This window comes from Mastigoproctus giganteus, chromosome 4 (assembly GCF_048544385.1).
Source record: "Mastigoproctus giganteus isolate SK-2022 chromosome 4, ASM4854438v1, whole genome shotgun sequence".
Classification (NCBI taxonomy): Eukaryota; Metazoa; Arthropoda; class Arachnida; order Uropygi; family Thelyphonidae; genus Mastigoproctus; species Mastigoproctus giganteus.
Genome location: NC_143578.1, coordinates 224,653,341 through 224,676,647, shown reverse-complemented (window position 1 = coordinate 224,676,647; position 23,307 = coordinate 224,653,341). Strand labels below are relative to the sequence as shown.

General features: G+C 33.4%; 1 protein-coding gene across 2 annotated transcripts in view; it reads right to left on the bottom strand.

Moving 5' to 3' along the window:
- Positions 1–1,587: 1,587 nt before the first annotated feature.
- The window catches only part of LOC150087439 (transforming growth factor-beta-induced protein ig-h3-like), a 76,299-nt gene continuing 54,579 nt past the window's right edge, over positions 1,588–23,307 (bottom strand). For both annotated transcript variants that reach the window (XM_090371190.1, XM_090371191.1), the window contains exons 9-14: positions 18,298–18,510; positions 13,191–13,327; positions 9,830–10,000; positions 8,890–8,985; positions 8,551–8,788; positions 1,588–1,979 (exon numbers count right to left, since the gene is read on the bottom strand). In XM_090371190.1, the coding sequence (XP_090227316.1) occupies positions 1,720–1,979; positions 8,551–8,788; positions 8,890–8,985; positions 9,830–10,000; positions 13,191–13,327; positions 18,298–18,510 (1,115 nt within the window). In that variant the 3' untranslated portion in view covers positions 1,588–1,719. The remainder of the gene's footprint in view (positions 1,980–8,550; positions 8,789–8,889; positions 8,986–9,829; positions 10,001–13,190; positions 13,328–18,297; positions 18,511–23,307) is intronic.

Below are 23,307 nucleotides of genomic sequence, written 5' to 3'. Positions count from 1 at the left end.
TGTGTTGTTGTTATTTTTTTTTTTGTCTTGTAGCACTATCTCTTGCTTCACTAATCCGGATGACCTCAATTAATCCAGTTTAGCAAGGGTCTACTATATATCTTTTGTATTTATTACTGATTTCAGTTTATATAGTCATATTTGTAAATATGCCCCTTTAAGACCAACTCGTCTTCTGTCGGTTTAGCACATAACCCACACTCATATAGCAGCACTTTGGAGCTCTTCTCCGTGGGCCAAAGTTGAGCAACAACAACAAATTTTGCTCCAGTTTCTAGTCCTGCATGCTTTTGTTATTGTTTATTCACAATTAATAAGATAAATAATTTATTTAAAGGGAAAAAAGCATTTTGTCACTGTCAAGTTAAAACATTATGCAGACATGTACCTGATCTTGTGAAAGAGCAATGATCTAGCAAAAAAAAGTATGCAGAAAATTAGAGAGAGAGAGAGAACACCACCCTCAGAATTAAATAGTGAAAATGTAAGTTGTTTGTAATTTTTTTTTTTTGTTTTTAAGATCACAACAGATAAAAAATAATTAAACATATAATCTTCTTTATCAAAAGATTTATTTAAATTAGAATTAGTTTCTTATGTTTTTTTTTTGTGAAACATTGTAAACTATTTCCAAATGGACTCTTAATGAATAATTAGAGAACTTTGGTCTCTACACTTTATTTTCTTGTATACTTGCAGGATGTAAGTTGTCTGTTGGACACATTTAAAACAGAATTAATTGTAACAAAGTAAAACACAGGAGTAGAACCTGTGTTTTACTCCTATTTTAACACAGTAAAACCTTGCTATTCTCCTGAGAGTGCCACAGTATGAAAAAAATCCAGAAAAGTTCACAGCCTTACTAGTATTTCATCTGGTGTGGAAAGTGCAGTGATTATAATCATAACCAACCACTGTGCTACCAAAGAGGACTATACTGTAATGCCATTTATTTTGTACTAGGTGGTTCTTCCGGCCTACTATACATTATCTTATAGACAGTATTGTACAGGTTAAATTTTTGCTTCGTTATCTTTTTGATGTTATTTTAGCAAAAACTAGTTAATTGCAGTACTCTTGTTTTGAATGTTAACATCTTCTGAATACTTGAAGTTGAGTATTTAGTGAAAGTATTGGTTGACTTCTAAATGTGACCTCACAAATGCGTAAGGTTTAGTAAATTGTCCACATTAGTCTGAGCGTTAACTCTATATGACTAATCAAATACAATTTCTTTTTGTAAAATTATTTTATTTTTTCTTCACTTTGGTTTCAACACAGTATCTGTACAAAAAAAAAAAAAAGCATCTACAAGATCACAACAAGCAGAAAATTGAAAGCAACTTGCTTGCTTTAAATATTCTACCAGTAAGATTTGTTAAAGTTTTCACTATATATTTAAAAAAAAAAAGTACATTTATATACCAATTTTGAAAACTTTTAGGAATTTCTTCTCTTATGCAATTTTTACTTTTGTAAAAAAAAAAAAAAAAAAAAAATTTAAGATTTACCCTGTTTCCTTATATACAATATATGAACAGTAAATTTATTTCTTCTGGGTAGTATTGGGGAAAAAAGACAAACAGATATTCTAACACTTGAGTATATTATGTGAAATATCGTTCAAGTTACATTGGAAGATTGTTCTAGTTTCCAGCTTGACTTGTGTTTGAACCTAAGCACAATAAAAATTAGTGTTAAATAAGAATGTTGCACTTTTTAAATGAAAAAGCTTGGAAAGAATGGATCGGAAAATATACCCAAAGAAAATGTTTTTGGCTTCTCTGCGTGAATAACTCTATTAGTAACATGAATCACACCATTTTCAGCTACTGTATCACACTTGGTTACACGGGCAGAACCAAAACGGAGATGTCCATGAAAACTGCGCTGAATGGGAAGAACACTACCATCCAGGCTCCTTACGTGCTGTCTGTGGAAGATTGGCGAGTGATTTATTCCAGTGCAGCAGAGCATTTCTAAATGAACAAAAACAAAACAAGTTACACTTAGTTTAAAGAAAGTGTGAGGACTAGTAAATTATTGATTGTTCTTAATGGCAGAACTATAAAAAAAGAACCATTTCTGCAACTTACTTGCTTCAATTTTAAAGAAAACTATAGTTTTCTTTAAAATTCAGAAAACCTCTCAAATCAGTGACAAATGGATGTCGTGTGCTAATTAGGCTGCCACAGGATGGCTTAATAAAAGAATAGCCATCAATTGTCCAGTGCAATGGTTGTTCAGAGTTTGTCATTTGCCAGAAAGTTCTTTTTATAAAAAAAAAAAGAAGTTAAAATTTTGTGAATTTTTTTATTTTCTTTAACAAACTGCCCAATCAGGTTTGCATTGTAAAATAGAAATACAGAATAGCATTATTTTGTAATGTTGATCATTTCACTGTACTTATATGGTCTTAACCAATTTAATAATTGTTGTCAGTAAGATGTGAAAGAAATAAGATGCAAAAGGTTTTCAGAATACAAACAAGTAGTCACTAATGTTCAAATCCAGTTCCTGAACTAAAAATTTTGAAAGAAAGCAAACTAATGAAAATAAAAATTGAGTTGCATCTTCTGGTGAAACCAATCCTAAACCAGCCAAGCTATCTAACAGACATGTTATCCTCATATTTTTATCTTCTAGGTTGAAGAAAGCCATTTGCCAACATTAGAAAATTCAAAACAGCTCTTCAACTGAATATAACTGATATCAGTACACAGATTACTCCCAGATATGTTGGATCTTATATGCAAAACTGTCAAATTGTTTTTATATATTCCATTTTGAAAGTTTTTTTTTTTTTTTTACTGTGGCACACTCAACCTAAAGGATGATCCTGACCTAGTCAAAAGGCATTTCTTCTACCAAGAGAGAAAAATAAGAAGTCTTTCTTGTTCAGTGAGAAAAATAGTTGAACTTGGTTATAACAAGTACCAATGGATCGATAATTTCCTCATAACCATTACTCCCTATATCAGTGAAATCTACCTCCTATTTTTTTAAATTCTCAATCACTTGATAAAGATTCAAAAAACAAAAGAAATATTGAGAGAAAAATATTAGTATATACCTACATATTATTTGTATTAATAATAATTTATTTGGTTTTTAAATTGATCCAGCCAACCACTGTTACAAAAAAAATTGTTTTAGCAAATTTTTCTGCTCAGTCTTCAAGGTTGGACAGTCTATTGAAAATCCAGCACTTTTGTGCAGTGAAGCAATGCTTCCCCAATGTTCGTAACCTCTCACTTTTTAAATTTTTTTCAGTGCCAATAGGTAAACATGCTTATTTTTCCACAATATCAATACTGTTAAAGAGGACAAAGAAATTTTCATAGTATATCAAAATAGTTTTTGCACCACATTCTAACTCTCAAATAATTTTTTGCGAAGAGAGAATTTGTTGGTAGATATGTTTCTGAAGGATGGGTTTGTTTCCGATTTTACTTTAAAGTGATCGGCATACAAAGTTCTTATAAGTCCCATTTCCAAAATTCTCAGAAGTCCCGACAAATTTAGTGTAATGCAACAAGCAGAAGCAAATGCACTGTTGTATAGCCCTTATCCCCAAAATGGCATGGGCATAAACCAGCCAGTAATCCAATACTGGTGGTCTTAAAAGAGATATCCTTTTCTTTTTTGTCTATTCCAAGAAGGGATTTTGACTACCCGAGCAATTAAGAATGTTTGCATAGTTACCAGAATTGTATGGTATATCTGTGCGGTATGCTTGTTATAATAGTGGGTGGTATGAGAATACAATTAAATTAAAATCATTATGGCTTTTTGCTCATTACAGCTGTGATCTATATTTCCATGCTCAACTGTACTTACAAGTTGCCAGTGGAAAAAATGAAGTCCTTGCAACAGCTGACGACAGTAGTATAAATTTCATTCACACGTAGTGAATCGCTTTCTTTTTTTTGTCGAAAAGTTTTTGGTACTTTGTGCCATTCAAGATGAAGTGACAGATGTTTTTCAGTATCAGTTGATCTGTAAGAAGCAACCAGATCCTATTATAAAAGGAATAACTGATATTCAGTGGTCATTGGTTGGAGAATTGTCAAGTGCACAAGGAAGCTGGAAATATAAGTTATGTCAAATCATGCTTGTCATTTTAAAAAATGTTTCTCTTAGGAGTGATAAGTACAAGGGAATATTCACACAGATTAGAAAAACAAATTAAGTTCAGATCTGTCTTTTGGAAGTGCTTCTGCCAAAGCACTTGACAATAGGGCCTTTGTACTTCACTTGGCATTTCCAAAGAGGGGAAAGCATGTGCAACATTTTTTCTTGAATCAGTCAAAAATCAGTTGATGTCTCTAAAATAAAGAAACAGCAATCCAGACAGAAAAATCTTAAGCAAGCTAATATTTAGAAGCATTGTTTTGATAAACAATCATAGGGTTGTATTTTAATACAAAATGCTTTTTGCTGGCAATAAAACAAGGGAATTAATCTTTTTGCTGTGAAGATAAAGGAGTTAAAATTTTATTGCATGTACTGAAAAATTAGCCTTCAAGTCCTTGGCTTTAAAGGACTGGTTTGGTTCACTACTGTTAATATGCACTGGCACATAGGAGTGGATGTAAATGCAGGTGTATAAAATATTGATTCTGTATGGAGTTGTTGGAACTTTTTTAGGAAAGGCAAAATTTGTTATTTTAATTTTATATTATACAAATGTCATGCTCCTAATTGGTTTATACTTCAAATTTCTGTGGGTGGGTTTTCTTCTATGCTGCTGTATTTTGACATACTAAAAGTTTATGTAGAAATAAGTTTTTCTTTCTGAATTATTCAATGTTAATTATATTTATTGCTCTTAAGATTACAAGAATGTCAATGAAGATTTGAAAGTATGCATGAGTAATTTCTAAGGGTGGTGTGCTTTTGATTATATCTGAGACAAGTGGAGTAAGGAGAAAAAAAGTAATATACATAAAAAACCAGAGTTAGTTACTTTGTACTCAGCAATTAGATTTGAAAATTTAATGTATTAACTATATTTATAAAAATATTGGTTTTCATTTTTGAAAATAGTGTGTTTTTATGCAAAATGGATAGCTAGTATAATTTTTGGGTAACCATTGGAAATTTGTTGCACTGTTTCAATGTTCCACAAATTGAAAAAAAAAAAAAAAAGTCCAAACTACAAAAACATGCTTACAACTTTTGGTCAAGGGATATATATACAGATAGTTCTTGAATTTATAAGTTAAATTTGTTCCTAGCACATGCTCGTAAAGCAGGAATTTATTTCCCCATAGACATAAGGTTAAAAATAGGGGTTACGTTCTCAACAATGAAATTAGTTGATGTTTAAACAATGATTGATTTATCAAAAGAAATGAAAACGTAGCCTGTAAAATAAAGCAAATTATAATAGAGAAATTATTTACGCCTTACTTCTTCAACTAAATGCACACTCATTGGTTTGTTGCACAAAGACGTCTTCTTCAGAAATGTTTCAAGAGGCATTTGTTTCTAAGGTAATCTCTTAATTATAAATTTCACGATTGCATGCATAAGCATTTAATGGCACACACAAGTTGCAACTAACACGATTCCCATGGAATAACAAGTTTACGAAGCTTAAAAAAAAAGGAATGAAGAGAAGATTCTGAAAATTTATTTATGTTTTTTATAAGATTGAAGATTTCAGTAAAGGGGGAAATACATTTCACCATAATAACATAAAAACTACACAATTCCAGTTATTGGTATTTTTGCAAATGCAAGAAGAGGCGAGTTTACTACCCGTTTATAATTGCTTGCAGTAACAGAAGAGCCCAATAAACCAGAAAGTGCAAATTGTTTTATGGTCGTGACCTCCAGCAATGTGCTTTAGAAAAATATCACAAAGGCATTTAAAATTGATTCTTATAATGGAAGATTTGATAACAATGAAAGTTTAGTGCATTTTAATGATACAGTGTCTCTGGAACTGATTAATATGGTAAAGCGGGATACACTATACTATATAGCTAAGCATGTGATTTGGAATGCAGTATTTATGAACGTTTAACATTCATTCATTTTTGAAATTAATGTCGATATTTTCAATTTTGTTGATACTTGAGGGGAAGGGAAGGAAAAAAACCGCACACCCATGCCTCTTAAACCCAGGAACTCTTAAAGCGAGAACTGCCTGTATATAAATTTGAACAAAATCTTTCCTATTAAAGTTTAACCATGTAACAAATGAATCACTGCCACAAAGTGACAAAAACTAGTTTTAATTGTCTGTATTAAAAAAAAAAAAAAAACAGCCACTGAAATAGAAAAGTATTTTAATTAAGAACTTTTACAACATTGCTAGTCAATCATTAATAAAAAGCAATATCTGGAAGATTTATAGTCTCGAAGAGAAGAAGTCACTGATACCCTTACAAATTTTTCATATTGAGCAAAGATGATCCTGATCGATATGTGGAGTTCTGTGGAAGCCAATGCACTTGTTTTGTTGGCACATTAATCAGAAAATGCACATCACAAAAGTAATAAGTGTATTAGTCCATCCACGCAAAGTGATGTTATCTTTGGAATAATCCTTGTCTAAATGTTATCAAAAATATAATAATGCTAAGGTTGCCCCAAAAGCTGCTTGTAGGAGAGAACCAAGGCACAGAGGGCCTTGCCGGATTAGTTCTTGAAAGCATTGATATTAAATTTTGAAGTGGATATATTATTATAAAAAACCATCCCTCAATACAGCTAGAAAGCACAGTCAAGATTAGCCAGACTAAAATGAGTTGTGTGCAGCTGCATGCTAAGAATGTAATGCAGATCATGTCTATTGAATATACTTAGAATGCAGCGCAATCCATGTCTATTGAAAACAATGACCACAATCCTGAAACTGCATTTTTAAGTTTGAAAACAGTTATTTGTAGCCCTTTGATCCAGAACTCAGTCCAACTTTTACACTAGTCCACTTGAGAAGAAATCTAACTGCATTTTAAGAGTTTGACAGTGGCTATTACCCCTTTATTAAGGGTTTTTTTTTTTTTTTTTGCAAATCACTTGTGGAAAAAAAAAAAGTAAATTGCAGCTATCATCAACCCACTGCAGGATGGAAGTCTCCTCAACAATTCATGCTGAGGGAAATGGACCATAATCTGCCACGCTGGTCCAGTGCGGATTGGCAGATCGACCATATTTAGCAGTCAGGGGCTTGAACCCCGGTCTACTCAAAGACAGTGTGCTACTGCACTCCTGACTACAGAGTGCCACTAGAAAAAGTAATCCCTTAATCTGCAAGAAAGTTGCAAATTACTTTTTTGATGCCACCTTTATTTTCAATAAATTATGAAAAATTCATTTCTTATATCAAAAATATTTGATTTTTTTAAAAACACCCCTTGCTCAGAGCACTTTATATGCTCTGTCTGTGCCATTTAACATAATGGCCACCTATAAGCATTGTTTTTATTGTTATGACTAGCATCTCAGAAATGAAAAGCCCATTTGCATCAACCTTGAGGGAATTTTTTTATGGCCAAATCTCTCCAACAAAAAAAAAAAAAGATTTAGATTGAAAGTCAAATCAATAAGGATGGAAAAGTAAAATTCACATTGATATTATTCAAATTTAAAGACCTATTAGAGTTATCTTGGTGGATATTTACCACCAAAAGAGACAACTTTCTAAGAAAACCCACATATAATAAAAATCGTTGCATGAGAAGGCAAGGGTATTGCCTTCTCATGCAAACAGGATTTGATTTTATTGACCCCTACTTTTTTTTTTTGAAAAAAAAAAAGTGGACATTTCAGTACTGTATTCATAAACACATATTATAAAATCTCATTTCAGATAAACTAGGGTATTAGGCCAGGCAATCTTTTAATAATCTAGCTACTGAAAGGTGGTCCATATGGACACATCAGTCATTGGTGAGCACTGGTTGTAGGTGATTGAAAAGGCTGCATCAGATATGATCCAAAGATGTCCTAGAGACTGCTTTTCATAATTTCATTACTGAAATTAAGCTGGTATTGATTGTGAAGGGCAACATTTATAACAGTGGAAATTGAGATCACACAAAAGTTGGTTATTATATTATTTTTTGCATGTAGATGCATGTTTAGATATTTTTGGATTAAGTTACTTTTCAACTATTCTGTAGTTGAGGGGGGGAGTTATGTTGTAATATTACAGTATGGGTATAGGCAGTCTTGATGGTTGGAATTCAGCACTCCAAAAGAAGAGAAATTTTTGCATTTATAGAATTACACCAGTTATTTCAACCCTACCTTACCTAAGAAATATTCCTAGTTAAAAAGAAATATTCCTAGTTAAAAAAAAAAAGTTTTCAAAATTTACATTGAACTTGTTTTAATTTAATTGTTTTTTTTAATTAAATTTTATTACTGTAATCATTTTGAATTAAATTTATATTTATTTGCTGAAGAACACCATTAGGAATGTGTTCTACATATTCCTCCACAAATTAAATTTAATTTTGCAAAAATTAAAAGCCTATTTAAATAATCCAGTAAATTCAATATCACTACAAAAAAGGGGGGGAGAATCATTACCTGGCAAGATGTGTAACTTTAGTAAGTGCTCAGCTTTTTCTTTGTTTTCCTTTAACTCTGAAAGCTCTTTACTAGACATCTTTTCAAAAGCTTCATCTGTGGGAGCAAGCAGTGTAAATGGACCTTTATCCTTTAGTTGTGTAGCTAAATCTGTGTTTTCCAACATATGTTTAAGAATGGTAAATCCTTCCATGTCTTCTAAAGCCTGTATCACATTCTTCTCTGGAGGCATTAATACCTATAAGTTAAATAGCTCATGAACAAAAAATAAAATAAAATAAATAAATTTTCATTCACTATATTAATTCAGAAAAGGAAATTTATTCCCGTTTGGCTTACCTTGTCCACTACATGTATTATTCCCCCACATGCATTATTGTCTCTGCTAATAACTCTTGCACACTGAGCCGTTGCACGGTCTGCAAATCCAGGTAGCTGCACATTAAAAAGAGCAAAAATAGTTGTTTAGGAAAATTACAAAATTTAAATTATTTCAATTCAGTAGCTTAGGGAAAGGAAAATTACATGGAATCAAAATTATGTGAGGAAATTCATCAAGCATGTGACATTCATATTTTAGTTTTCTACAAAAAGTAGAAGATACAGATGTGTAAGAAAGATGGAATCAGAGTTGCAGGATTTAAATTATTAACAAGCTTTTGGTGTGAAGAAAAAATTCAATGTAAGTACAAATAGGCATGCCAATTTTAGAATTTCATTGCTAGGTTACAGGATCAGTACCTTCAATTTTGTAGCAAACTAGTTGAATGTCACAGACTGTTGGTCCACAAAAATTAAAGGCACATTGCAGAGTTATAGTAGCCATTTTTGCAATTACATACAAGGAGTTTGTCACTATAATATCAGTTAAGACAAGAGCCTACTTGCTCATGAATATTTAAGTTGAACACTTATTCCCCCAGAATTTCAATACTGAACTTTGTTCTCACGGATGAAAGAACACAAAAGGCTGTTACAACTTTTTACACATTTAAACAGCAACCCTGTTATTTAGCAACCAGTACAGTGTGAATAATACTCCCAAAACAAGTTTCCAGATTTGCTTCCACAACCTATAGCAAATTTGTAGAGGGAGATACTTGAAAGAGAACAGGTCCCATTAGTTGATGGGCACTTTCAGTTTTTTTTTTTTTAAATCATTATGGAACTTTGGGAGGGGGGGGGGGAGTTGTAATTTGCAGCCTTTTATTCAAGGTTGTAACCGAGTTGATTTTAAAATCAAAATTAGCATTGAGAGATAATGAAAGAGTAAACTTACCATGCCATACAGGTTGATCCGCAGAGTCTTTTTATCCAAAGATGTGGATAATTCCATGTTGTTTTCCCAATCGCATGTTGGTATTGCAGATGGAACCATGTGGTATAACCATATATCTCTCATTTTGTTTTTGGAACTTTTCAGTTTCTCAAATGAAACCTTTTTGAATTCCTTGTGGATGAAAGAATAAAATGAAACATTGTTTAAATAATAAAATTTTTATTAATTTTTTTGCACACTGTTTACCATTATCCATTTTTCCCCCCTTCATATAAGTATTCATTCAATCCATTTTAAATTTACTTCCAGTCCAAGAAATTGTTTTATGCAGTCTGCAAAATCAAATTTTTATTGGAAAAGTTAAGGTATGTATAGTACTAGGGTATGTATCAAAGTAATTAAGATTTTTAGAAAGACATGTAAAAGAAAAGAAAAATCTGGGGAAATTCACAGGTCAGATAGACATTTGAACTGGCCCAGGATGTCACCCTAAACTACACACGGTAGCTTTTTTTTTTTTTTTTTTGTTAGTTGTTGGTGCATCGGCTTTTGTGGCCATAATGCACCTCCCAAAGATTTTGCATTTTACTTTGATCCAAGCCCAAGGTGGGATTCAAACCCACGACCTTTGGGCTGCCGGGGAGGCACTTGACACATATGGTAGTAACTTAGCCATTGAATTAATGGAAAACTTCCTATAGTGCAAGGTACAACTCCCCAAAATATCAGTTTATGCTCTTAGTTCTAGTATAGTTTTACAAATTTCATTATCCCCTGTCAGCTTACCAACTGCTGTTACCCATTTGTTCAAAGTCTTTCCTCATATGGACACTCTTGTTGCCATTCTCACTAGGCATGTCACTATCTGAACTTGAAGAATATTGGTTGTCTTTTTAGGCGCAGTGTTTAGATTTGGACATTATTCCAAGTACAGTGTCAGAATTTCCTTGTACAGCAAAATTAATGGCTTCACCATCTCTACAAGTCCCACTCAATCAATCATTGATAGGACACCACAGGCCATCCTCACCACCTGTCTATTAGATGAATAGTGTATGCCTGGATCATATCTTTTTTCCTGTGTTAATTCAAACCCTCCAAATGTTAGAGGACAAGCATTAGCTCTTAATCATTTCCTTTAAGAAAATGACAGAAACAGGTGCAGTTCAAATGCTAACTCATTTTAAAGATTAACTGTAACTCTTTGCCTCTCATGTATCATAACAGTGAACACACAATGTACCAGCCTATAGAGGACTCTTACCTGATTAAATAATATAGTAAGTGCCAGTTATAGTGATCAATGGTATTAGAATCAGCTGCTTTATAGAATAAAATTTCAAAGAACAGATTCAAATCAGTAAAGTGTACTACACTTTCACTGTTTATTAGAATCCCATTTGTGGAGGTCACAACCTCCAAACAATTTGCAGTTTCTGGTTTATTGGGCTTTACTGTTAGTGCAATAAAATACCAATAGCTGGAATTGGTGTTTCTGGCTATTGGTATTCTGTGGTGAAATGCATTTCCCCTTCACTGAAATCTGCTCTTCATATTATCATGTTTGTGTGATATGTGCTTTGTTATTGATTGACACTTATCTTTTTCACTATTTTTTTTTTGGTACTAAAATTAAAAACAAAGTTAGCAAAAAGAAAAAGTGAATTTGAGTGTAAAGGAAAAAGCCAGCTCATTTAATGCACCAATCAATTGTAGCATTCTTCAAAAAGGCTAATGATTTTGCTGAAGAATTTCACTAGGCAACAGATGGCTGACAATATGGAAGGAGAGGCACAATATTGTTTACAAAAAACTTAAAACAGGATTAAGATGTTTTTTGTAACTATCATGCCTCTCCTTCCACATTGTTAGCCATCCATTGCCTCTGAACTTTTCAGCAAAATCATTAGCTTTTTGAAGAAGAAAACGAATTGGTGTTTTCACTTATTAGAGCAAATTTCAGTTACAGAACTGGAAAATTCCTGAAGCTATAGCTGTTCTGAGGAAAAGTTGAAAGAAACTGGTGCAAGTGATCATTAATATAGACTGTTATACAATATTAAAAAATCTATAGACTTGAGTGATAATTTAAAGTAATGTTTTAAAGTAACTATTTTAAATTATAATCATATTACGGAGTATTATGTTTAATATGCATGTTAAACATAAAACTTTGCTATATACACAAGTATATATATTTTGCTAACCTGTGGATAATATATATATTTTTTAATTTTCATGTCATTTAATTTGTAATAAGCCTTTGGTAATAAAGGATAAATTTGAGCCTTGTCTTTAATTTTATAGCCTGTGGATAATATTTGTCTATTTTCACTTTTAGAATCAAAATTCAATTTGCAAACATGATCACTATAACTGGCACTTACTGTACTTTGCTAAAGCCCAAATAAACAAATGTCAAAGTTATTTCCTGATTCAATGCAGTTGAATGACGGTGTCATAATAGCTTCATTTTCATTAAACAAGATATTCCTTTTAGAAAAAGGACTGTATTCCCTTAAACCCTCTATACAGAACCCTTATTTCATACTTAATAATTGTCACCATGATTTTACAAAGTGAGACTGAATGTTTGGTTGCCCAATTTCTTCTTATCACCACCTTTATGGATTGGCAATAAAGTGGCACTTGTTCAGTCTAAACTATTCCATCCACAAATCTAACAAAGCGCTGACAATTAACTTCAATTTTTAATTATGCCAATCTCAATTCTAAAACAGAGGGAACACAAAATCCCAAATTTTTTTTATAGAAAAAAAAGTATTCAGATTCACTGGCACAATTTCTGGTTACTGCAAAGGGACTTATCTAAAAATCTATATAAAAGGCTCATTTACTTTAGCTGGGGTTGTTAATACACAACCATTATAGAAGTAGAAAATCTGATTTTTACCCTTATGCAGACATGTTAAAAAAAAAAATGCTCTTTTAGTTCACTTTCTCAGCCTTTATTAGGCTAGCCATTTATAATGGCATTCAGATTTGATATCCCCACTCTCCCTAAAACAATTTTGTTCTTTATTTGTTTACTAAGACTAAGCAACCAATATATTGTATCAGTGGAACAATATTTATTCTCTTGAAGTGTTTGTTTTGGATTTTCAGCATCAGTTTCCAAATGTACTCTATTTTTTAGTTAGAGGAAAAAAAAAAAAAAAATTAAACTGATAAGTTCCATAATGGGGAAAATCCTGCTACAGAACTTTTTATAGTAGGAAAAATTTTGAAAGTGATGTTATTAAGTGTAACAATAGTAAAATAAGCCTTTTATAATGAAATTAAGAGTCTTTAAAAAACTGATTAAAGCACTTGCACATAGAATGTTTCTCAAATAACTTACTTGAATTGCTTCTTTGCTGGGAATGAAGAATGTGGCATTTTCATTTGAATCATAAATAGATTTTAGGTTTGCATCCTCCAGGAGATCCAACAAATCTACCATTTCAGCTTCTTGTAGTACTTCTGTAACTGGCTGAGCTGCAATAATTAAGTTGCATTATTGATGAATTGGCAATCAAAGTTTAGTATCAAAAGTTCTCAGCAGCCAGGTTTGCTGCCAGAAGGTCAAAGAGGCAGAGTGCATAAAGATAAAAAATATGCAAAAAACTAATGATCTAATATTATGGTCATTTTAAAGCTAAAAATAAAAAATTGTCATGTGTCAAACTTATTTATTAAAGTATTTGCACTTTTGTCAGAATTTACATTTGCCATCAAGTGGGTGCACCATTATATCCTAAATCCTCAAAATTATCAATTTGAAAATTTATAATGTGCGGCATTTGTTTTTAATTTAAATTATTTTGGTTGGAAAAAAATATGCAGCAAAAATTGTTTATGGCACTGTAATAGTAAGGGAAATCACACATGATAATTTACATAGTTTAAGCTTTTTTTCCCTGCAATTTTTGTCCATGTCATTACCTAGATATTTAGTCATAAGATATTTGGGAAACTTCTTTCCTTAATCAGACGATCTGTTAATTTTTGGAAGGGAAATGGCCTTACTCATTTGAATTCCATTACATGGAAATGTTTTAGAGTTAACTTTAAAAATCTTTTTTCTTTAATACTTTGTTACTGCTCTGGAGCAATAATTTAGAGTGAACAACCACTAAACCCAAGAAGAAAGTTGTATTGATAAATAAGTTACTGTAGAAAATAAATAGCTCTTAGTAAGTTTACCATACAAAAATTGTGCTGTTAGTTTAATAAGACATACTAAAACATAATATAGGCTTTAGTAAAGAGATGGGAAAAAAATTGTATATGATCACTAAGAAAGGAGAGACCAATTAGCAGTGATGTTAGTCAAGCTATTCTTTGGTAATGGCATTGATGATCTTAAAGTTTAAAGACATCTTTTAACACTAGCAAGAACTTTTACTGATCCAAAATAGAATGAAATGTCATAAAAGTGAAACAGAACTTAAATTTTAAAAGAAAAAAAAAGTGCAGACTTATTGTAAATTACAATAAGCCAGTATGCATCTAAAGTTTTCACAAATGAAGCAAATAAAATTAGACCTAAAAGGTCTTTTGAGAGAGGAGAAAGTGAATCTATAATTAACAATTATTGTAGACATTTTTTCCATTATATTAATCTTTATACCAACAATGCATTTTGAAGGACTAAATGATAGGTTTTTTTAAGCCGATGCTAAAAAAAAAAAAAACACCCTGGTTCTCTTGTCATTTTGCTTTTCTTAGTTCTATTCTGAAGTAGAATCAGCTTTTAGTAGAAGCATTAAACCTCTGGTTCATACTATCAAAATCATTAGTCCTAATCAGAACTAAAAAAGTAAAAAAATTTTAAATTAAAAGTACTTAGTGAAGATAGTTACTTAAACTGTTATTGCAATCAAGAAGGATCATTTGGTTTATCTAGGTAATCCTGCCATGTGAAATCCAACAATGGTGAACATTTTAGAAACGGACTAAGTAACAGTCCTAGAATTAGAACTTTTATAATTGCTGGACATTGGAATTATTCACACCCTTGGACAGCATAATATTACAGCTTAATGGATTAAGGTTACTGAATCAAGTAGAGAACACAGATAAATACAAGTAGAAAAAGAGGAATTTCTGAATTAAGCACTAGGAGTCAGTGCATCACTTGTTGAGTGTGTCAATTCAGAGATTTGAAGTGAATAATGTAAACTAATTTAGCCCAAATAACCATAATATTTGAATGTTAGGCTTAGAGAAATGCTAACATCAATTTAAAACCTTTGAACCAGGACTACCAACATTTAGACTAAAGTAGAATCAGCCTTTGTAAACAGAACAGTCAGCACAGGTACAGAATTTAGTGCACAAATTTAAGTAGACTATGGTTCAAGTTCACTTTTCCAGAAAATACAAATGTTTTTATTTACCATCTGATCCTGGTCTATTGGATTTAAAGTTTATTTATTCTGCTTCACTATAGCACCTGTAACCCAACTGCAATGTTTCTTCAAAAGATGTGCTGGGAAGTGTGGATGGCAGTCATTGTGAAATAGGTGGGTATATGGGATGTGTTAGGGTTAACTAGGAATATGTATGCTTGCATGTATACCAATGCCAGAAGTATAGTAAATAAATTTGAAGTGTTGGTCAAGACATCAAAGGCAGATATTGTTGGGATAGCAGAGACGTGGTGTCACCCAGATATAAGGAATGCAGAACTGGAATTTGGGGAGTACAATGTGTATAGGAAGGGAGGAGGTGTTATGCTGTTAATTAAGAAAAACAAAATCAAAAGAAGTGCACCCAGTTGATATAGATGAACAGTGCACTGTTGAGTCAGTTTGGTGTGACATAATCACTGCGAAAGCAAAAATAAGAGTAGGAGTGTGTTATAGGCCTAATGACTCGAATGAGTACAAATGTACAGAGAAACAGAGTGGGCTAGTAAATCAGAATGTCTTATAATGCCCCCATTATAACTTCCCAGATATTGACTGGAACTTGTGGGTTGGTCACTCGTACACTAGTCAGACTTTTGTGGATTTATTGGATGATTGTTTTCTGCAGCAGCATGTTCGAGAGGCAACCAGAGAGAGTAATACTCTTGATTTGGTTATCAAGAGTGATCATTCGTGTATTAAGAATTTGCAGATAAAGGAACCACTAAGTGGCAGTGATCACAGTGTACTGATATAGGATTTACTTAAAGATTTAATTACCGTCAGGGGTAGAGAAAAGGTGCTTCCGTAAAGGCGAGTACAGAGGTCTCAGACAGTTTTTAAATTCTGTACAGTGGGATCAACTGATGCTACCAACAGTAAATTCTAAGTGAGCAGCATTCAAGGAATTAATCATGGATGCTACTAAAAGTTTCATACCTATTAAGAAATATTATTCAAGGTTTAGGCCTAAATGGTTATCAAATGAACTAATGAGACTCTTGACAGAAGAAAAATGCATGGGATGCATATAAATTATCAAGCGACTCAGAAGCCTATGGCAGATATAAGCTAGTCTGTAATCAGGTCACAAAGGAGGTTAGGCAGGCGAAGGTAGATTACGAGAAATCCTTGACAAAAGATGCTAAGAAAAACAGCAAGGATTTCTTTACTTATATAAACTCTAAAAAGGAAGGGGATGAATCTGATTGGTCCACTTGACATCGATGGTTCGACTGTTGATGATCCTTCTCAGATAGTAAACAAACTGAATGAGTATTTTGCGTCTACATTCACACATGAGGAATTAAGGTTTGAAAATGGCAGAAGGTTATCAAGTTGTAGCAGGGTACTTGATGATTTTGTAATAACTGAGAGCAAAGTGGAGGAGAAATTGTTGAAGTTAAACATAAGAAAAGCAGGTGGATGGGATCTATCCAGTTATATTAAAGGAGGTGGCAAAAGAAACTAAGCAAACCCTTAGCCATAATTATGAGAGCACTTTGGACTCAGGGGAGGTTCCCACGGACTGGAGATGTGCAATTGTATCCCCAAATCACAAAGGGGGATCGAAGGGTGACACGAGTAATTACAGACCAGTTAGTTTAACTTCTGTTCCGGGTAAAATAATGGAGTCGCTGGTTAAAGATGCATTCCAGAATCATCTAGACAAGACTGCAGCAATAATTCAGACACAGCATGGGTTTGTTAAGGGAAAGTCTTGTCTGACAAGTTTGATTGGTTATTATGATGTGGTTACAAAGGAACTGGATGCAAAAAGTAATTTTTGATATCATATATTTGGATTTCAGGAAAGCTTTTAACACTGTTGCACACTATTGTACAAATTGGAGCAGAATGGTATTAAGGGTAAGTTGCTACAATAGATAAAAGGATGGTTGAGAGGGAGGAGACAGAGGATGGTAATTAATGGGTGCTGCTCTTTGTGGAGTCCCACGGGGTCAGTGCTGGGTCCACTGTTGTTTTGTATATTTATCAATGATATTGATGAAGGTATATCAGGCTTAGTGTCGAAGTTTGCAGATTATACAAAGGTGGCAGGGTTGTTAATGACAGTAAGCTACTGCAACAGGATCTAGATAATTTGGGCAGATGGGCTAAGAAGTGGCAACTGAAGTTTAACCTTGACAAATGCAAAGTACTGCATATGGGTAGAAGTAACCTGAGAGAAAAGTACCAACTCTGTGGTACTACACTTAAGGTGGTAGAAAACAAAAAAGACCTGGGAGTAATTGTGCAGTCAGATATGAAGTTTTCTGAGCAATGCAGACAGGCTACCAAGGCAGGTCATGGGGTTTTGTCAATGATATACAGGAATTTTGCTAGCAGGGAAAAGGTGATTGTCCCTCTGTATAAAGCAATGGTCAGGCCACGCCTCAAGTACTGCATACAGGTCTGGAGGCCTCATTTTAGGAAGGATGTGGATTTGCTTGAGCATGTACAGAGAAGGGCAACAAGTTTGGTGAGGGGAATAAAGGGATCCTCTTACCAAGAGAGGCTTAAGTTCTGCAAATTGCAGTGGCTGGAGACTAGGCACTTGCACGGTGATCTGATTGAGGAGTATAAAACCTTGAATGGGTTGAGCATGCTGAATTCTGATGGGATTCTTCCACTTGTTCAGATTATGAACCTAAGGGGGCATAAATTCAAATTAAGAAAAGACAGATGTAGAATAGATGTGCATAAATTTGCCTTTAGCCAGTGGGTGGTTAATTACTAGAACAAACTTCCATCTGTCGTTGTGAAGTTGATAGGTTAAATAAATTTAAGGAGGAACTGGACAGGCATTTGAAGGGAATGGTGCGTTTTTTTGGCTGATGCTGCATAAGCTCATACACTTGCTTTCTTGCATCACATGCCACTACTACTACTACCACCATGCAATTTGGCCTTAATGTTTTTTGGTCTGTTGTGGAGCTTTAAAAATCACCATTCTAAAGGATTTAACATTTTTAAAATGCTTCAAAAACATTGAGTTGAACAAATATAGATGTATTTTTAAGAATTTAAAACAGCAAGTGTTCTTGGACTTACCTTCAGAAGGAATTAAAACTTCTTCAATCATATGAATAACTCCATTATTTCCAACTATATCTTTAACTAGAATTTGAGCTCCATTCACATAAAGTTTTTCACTCTCATCTTTTGATAGAGTTAAATAGTTGTCTAACAAATTTATAGACCGAGCTTCAGATGGAATAGCTGCAGAACATATTACATGTTGAAGTATGTGGTTCTTTATGACACCTGTAAGGAGGACATGTTAGAAAATGTATTAAGTTAAAATGAGTAAGTTTTAATGAAATGAAGAAAGTTATAAAATAACATAAAAAAGCTTACTGAAATTACATGGGCTTTTCAACTCATTCACTCAACTAATTTTTAAACCATTTACTTTTTGGAGAACACAATTGTGTGTCCAGAAAACCCTTAAAAAACTGAAAAGGTTATCATGCAAATGGGATTATGATAAGAGCCTAAAGCCACTTCCAGGTAATCAACCAAATTATCAAAATATATGGCATTATCTGCCATAATTACGTTACTACAATAGGTAGTAACGTAATTATGGCAGAATTAACAACAAAACTGTCTTGGTTTTGCCATTGATTAATAGCTTCTGTACAAGCTACATTAGACTGTTTCAATCGTAAACAGTAATGTTGTCATATACGATAACATTAGGCAGATTTCCTTAGGCTTTGCATAAAGTTTGCTTGAACTAGCTTCACTGTACCCTCAACAACTTATTTGGCCACTCCCCGGGCTGGTACGATTACACAAACAGGGATTCTTCATAAATTTTCTATACCATTTCAGAACTGTAGATCTATTTAAAAAAGCAATAATTGAAGCATGCAGTGGTGGCAGACTACAACTAAGTACACCTTGGGGTTAATAAAATTCCACCACAGAATAATGACAAAACCAGTTTTGGTTTTGTCATTATGGTGCAATTTTCTGATTGGTGAATAAATAGTCCTTTAGTTTTAAGTTCATATCAAATTCAGACAGTAACATTTTTTATTAATTTAGTTTGAAACCAAGGAACAATTCCATCAAGCTAGAATGCCCTTGTCATCCCTATATTTAAAAAAGGGAGAAATCTTATGAGAATTACAGAGGAATAAGCCTTGTAAAATGTTGTATATCAATTATAAAGATATATTGATCCAGCTTTATATGAAGAAAAAAGTGGAGTTAGAAAGGGAAGATCATTAGCATAGGCATTTGATGCAAGAAAGCAAGCTTATGCAGCATCAGCCAAAAAAAAAAAAAAGCGCCACTTCCACTTCACCCCTCTGTTCGTTCAAAATACCTGTCCAGCTGAGCCTTAAACTTATTTAGGCTATCAACTTCCACGACAAGGGATGGAAGTCTGTTCCACCAACCAACCACCCACTGGCTAAAGGCAAATTTCCACACGTCTATCCTACATCTGTCTTTCCTCAATTTGAATTTATGCCCCCTCAGGTGATTATTCTGAGTGAGAGGAAGAATCCCATCAGCATTGAGCATGCTCAAACCATTCAAGGCTTTATACACCTCTATCAGATCTCCTCGCTGGTGCCTAGTCTCCAGACACTGTAATTTGCAAAACTTAAGCCTTTCTTTGTAAGAGCACCCCTTTGTTCCATTCACTAATCTTGTTACCGTTCTCTGTACTTGTTCCAGCAGCTCTACATCCTTCTTGAAATGAGGCCTCCAGGCCTGTATACAGTACTCTAGGTGTGGCCTGACCATTGCCTTATACAAGGGAATAATCACCTCCTTATCCCTGCTAGAAAAATCCCTATATATCATTGACAATACACCATGAGCTACTCTTGCAGCCTGTCTGCACTGCTCAGAGAACTTCATATCTGCCTGCACAACCACCCCCAGGTCCCTTTCATTCTCTACCACTGTCAGTGTAGTACCACAGAGTTGATACGTTGCTGTTTCCCATGTGTAGTACTTTACATTTGTCAATGTTAAACTTCATTTGCCACCTCTCAGCCCATGTATTGACTCAGCTTTTACATTAAATTTTAATAGAGAAAAACAGAATATAATATTGAAACATTTATTGTTTTCAGGAAAGGTTTCAATATGGTCTCTAGAGGAAGATTATGGGAAAATTTAAAAACAATTAGATATCCCTAATTAGTTATCAAATGCTATAATGGATGTATCATAATAACAAAATTGCAGTGAAGTCCAACTCTGGAATAAGTGAATGGAAATCAATTAATTGAGGAGTTAGTCAAGAATGCCTAATGTCAGCATTGTTTATTTATATAAATGCAGTAGTCTAAGAATACTATCAAACTGCGATTTTAAAATCTTAAATTAAATACTTAACCTTAAATAATATTGCTAAAACATTCAGAATAGAAATTTCAAATGATAAGACTAAAGTTATATGGCATTTAAAAAAAAAAGGTCCAATCAGAAGCAAAATAGTAATAGTATCTTGGATGCTCTCTTATGTCCAAGAAAAGAGATAGAATTAACCAAATAAAGTTCAAACACATACAAGGATATATATGCTTTTGAACTTGACTCAAAAGAATATGTAAATCTGTAAATGTATGTAGAAAATGAAGTCCTGATACATATGTAAATGTATGTAGAGCCTCAACCTCAGCTATGCTGAGGCTCTTACCTCAGGTTAAAAGCTGAAAGGGGTGCCAAAACTAAGATTAAATAATTGCCAATGTTTTCATTATTCCAATCCATTTATTATCTTGCTTTTGCAAGATAAATCCTTGTTGCACCACTGTACAGAAGCTGAACTCTGTGCAGCAGCAGCAGCAGCAGCACTATCTGGGATGCATGACCATTTTTATAACCTCAATTTTACTTTTTTTAAAAATATTTTAGGAGAGGATGCAATTTTTTATTCCTACCTTGAATGTACTAAAATGGCTTGTAAGGTAATAGAAAGACCCACTTTACTCTATGGAAGTGAAACAGGGACAATTAAATGAAGATGAGAAAAGGATTTAAAGTGCTGAAATGAAATTTCCTTGCCAAGCCAATGGCTATAAATTATTAGACAAGAACAAGAAAAAAAAAAAAGTTCTGATATTTGCAGAGAATTTGGTATTAATTCCATAGATAGAATCTACAAATACAGAGGAAAATGAATTAATCATTTTGACAGGATGCACCCAGCAAGATTACTAAAGATTATGAAATAACAGCCGGTTGGAAGAAGAGATAGAGGACATCGAAAGAAATGGACCGAGACTGGAACAGGCCATCTGACCTAAATCCTTGAAAGGATGAACATTTTAGCTTTTTAAAGCTTTGTGAACATCTTGTTTATTAACTGAATTATCTTGTTACATATTAAATTCAGGAGTTCCAGAAAACGTGCATTCACATTGTAGTAGCACTATCATCATAGCAGATATCAGAGAGTAACTGAACATGCTTATATTAATAGATAATCACTAGCTGGGGCCAACCACTTGGTTTCAAGAACTGTTCAACTTTGTGCTTATTATAGGGTTTAAGTTACTGCCAGTTAAACCATAAGGAAATCTGCATGTATCCACACAGTGAATTGATTTTTTTTTTTTAATCTAGTTATTAACAGGGCAATGCCAAGCCATTTTAGTACTCAAGGTAGGAATAAAAAATTGCATCCTCTCCTAAAATATTTAAAAAAAGTAAAATTGAGGTTATAAAAATGGTGACACACACATCCCAGATAGTGCTGCTGCACAGAGTTCAGCATCTGTACAGTGGTGCAACAAGGATTTATCTTGCAAAAGCAAGATAATAAATGGATTGGAATAATGAAAACATAAAATTGAAAACATTAGCAATTATTTAATCTTAGTTTTAGCACCCCCTTTCAGCTTTTAAGCTTGAGGTAAGAGCTTCATCCTCAGCATAGTTCTGGTCATTTTCTACATACATTTACAGTCCTGATAACAAGTAGTTTTGGTCAACAAGAGTAGAATACACTTCATGCAGGTGAAATGCATTAAAGAAAGGCCTATCTAAGCTCTGTTCAGAACAGCACATGGTTATGAAAATATAATAACTTGTTGAACAGCATAGTCTTGGATATTGGCTTTGTCAGGAATACAGTTGTACAGCAATAACAGGACTGATTTTCTAAGAGGGATGTCCTGTTTGACTAATGCAATTGATTATCTACAACAGACAAACTAAACAATAGTTCTGATGTGTACTTAGATGTCAGTAAAACCTTATAAATTTCACATGAAAGACTACTTAAAATTGAAGCAAGTGAGGCATTAGGCTACGTTACTGCTATGGTTAAAAGGAATAAAGTTTAATGGTTAAGTTTGACAACAGATTACAGGGTGTGACTAAAAATAGGAATAAGGGTATACTCTTTCAACAAAACCTAGAGAAGTTACTCAAATGGGCTGAGAAGTGACAACTGAAGTTTAACACATAAATGTATAGTAGTAATCTCCAATCAGATGTCATATGGGCAGCACTAAAGTGAAAAGAATGAAAGAGACTTAGATGTAACAGTATAGTCCCACAGTTCCAAATGGGGAAACTCAGGAGGTTCTGTCATTTATGCACACAAATTTTGCAAGCAAAAGAAAAGTGATTATCTTGTACAACAAAATGGTCAGGCTAAATAATTAAACTAGGAGTCTGCACATCTGTATTGATGTGCAAAAGTTTGCTTTCAATCAGAGAGCAATTAGAGATGGATGGGTTTTGTGCTATTCTGTATAAGGTTGCTTCTTTGCATCATATGCTGCTACCAAGTGTTAGGTGCATGGGAATCTGCAAGAATGATATTCTTCTACAAAGCCAAAGGGGTGCTGTCTGCTTAGACAGATCAGGCCTATAGTTAAGAAATCTAAATCCAGTGAGCATTTAAAAATCTTTTAGGAAGTACAGGGATGAGCTAAAACCTAGACCATCATCTTATGCTAATTGCAAGAACTACAGATAAACCATATGACAGAATATTGCACTGTTAACGTTAGAGCTAAAAGTTGCCTCAGCTCAGGCAATTTACAAACTGAAAGATCTGCAATCAGATTTTGGACAACTTTT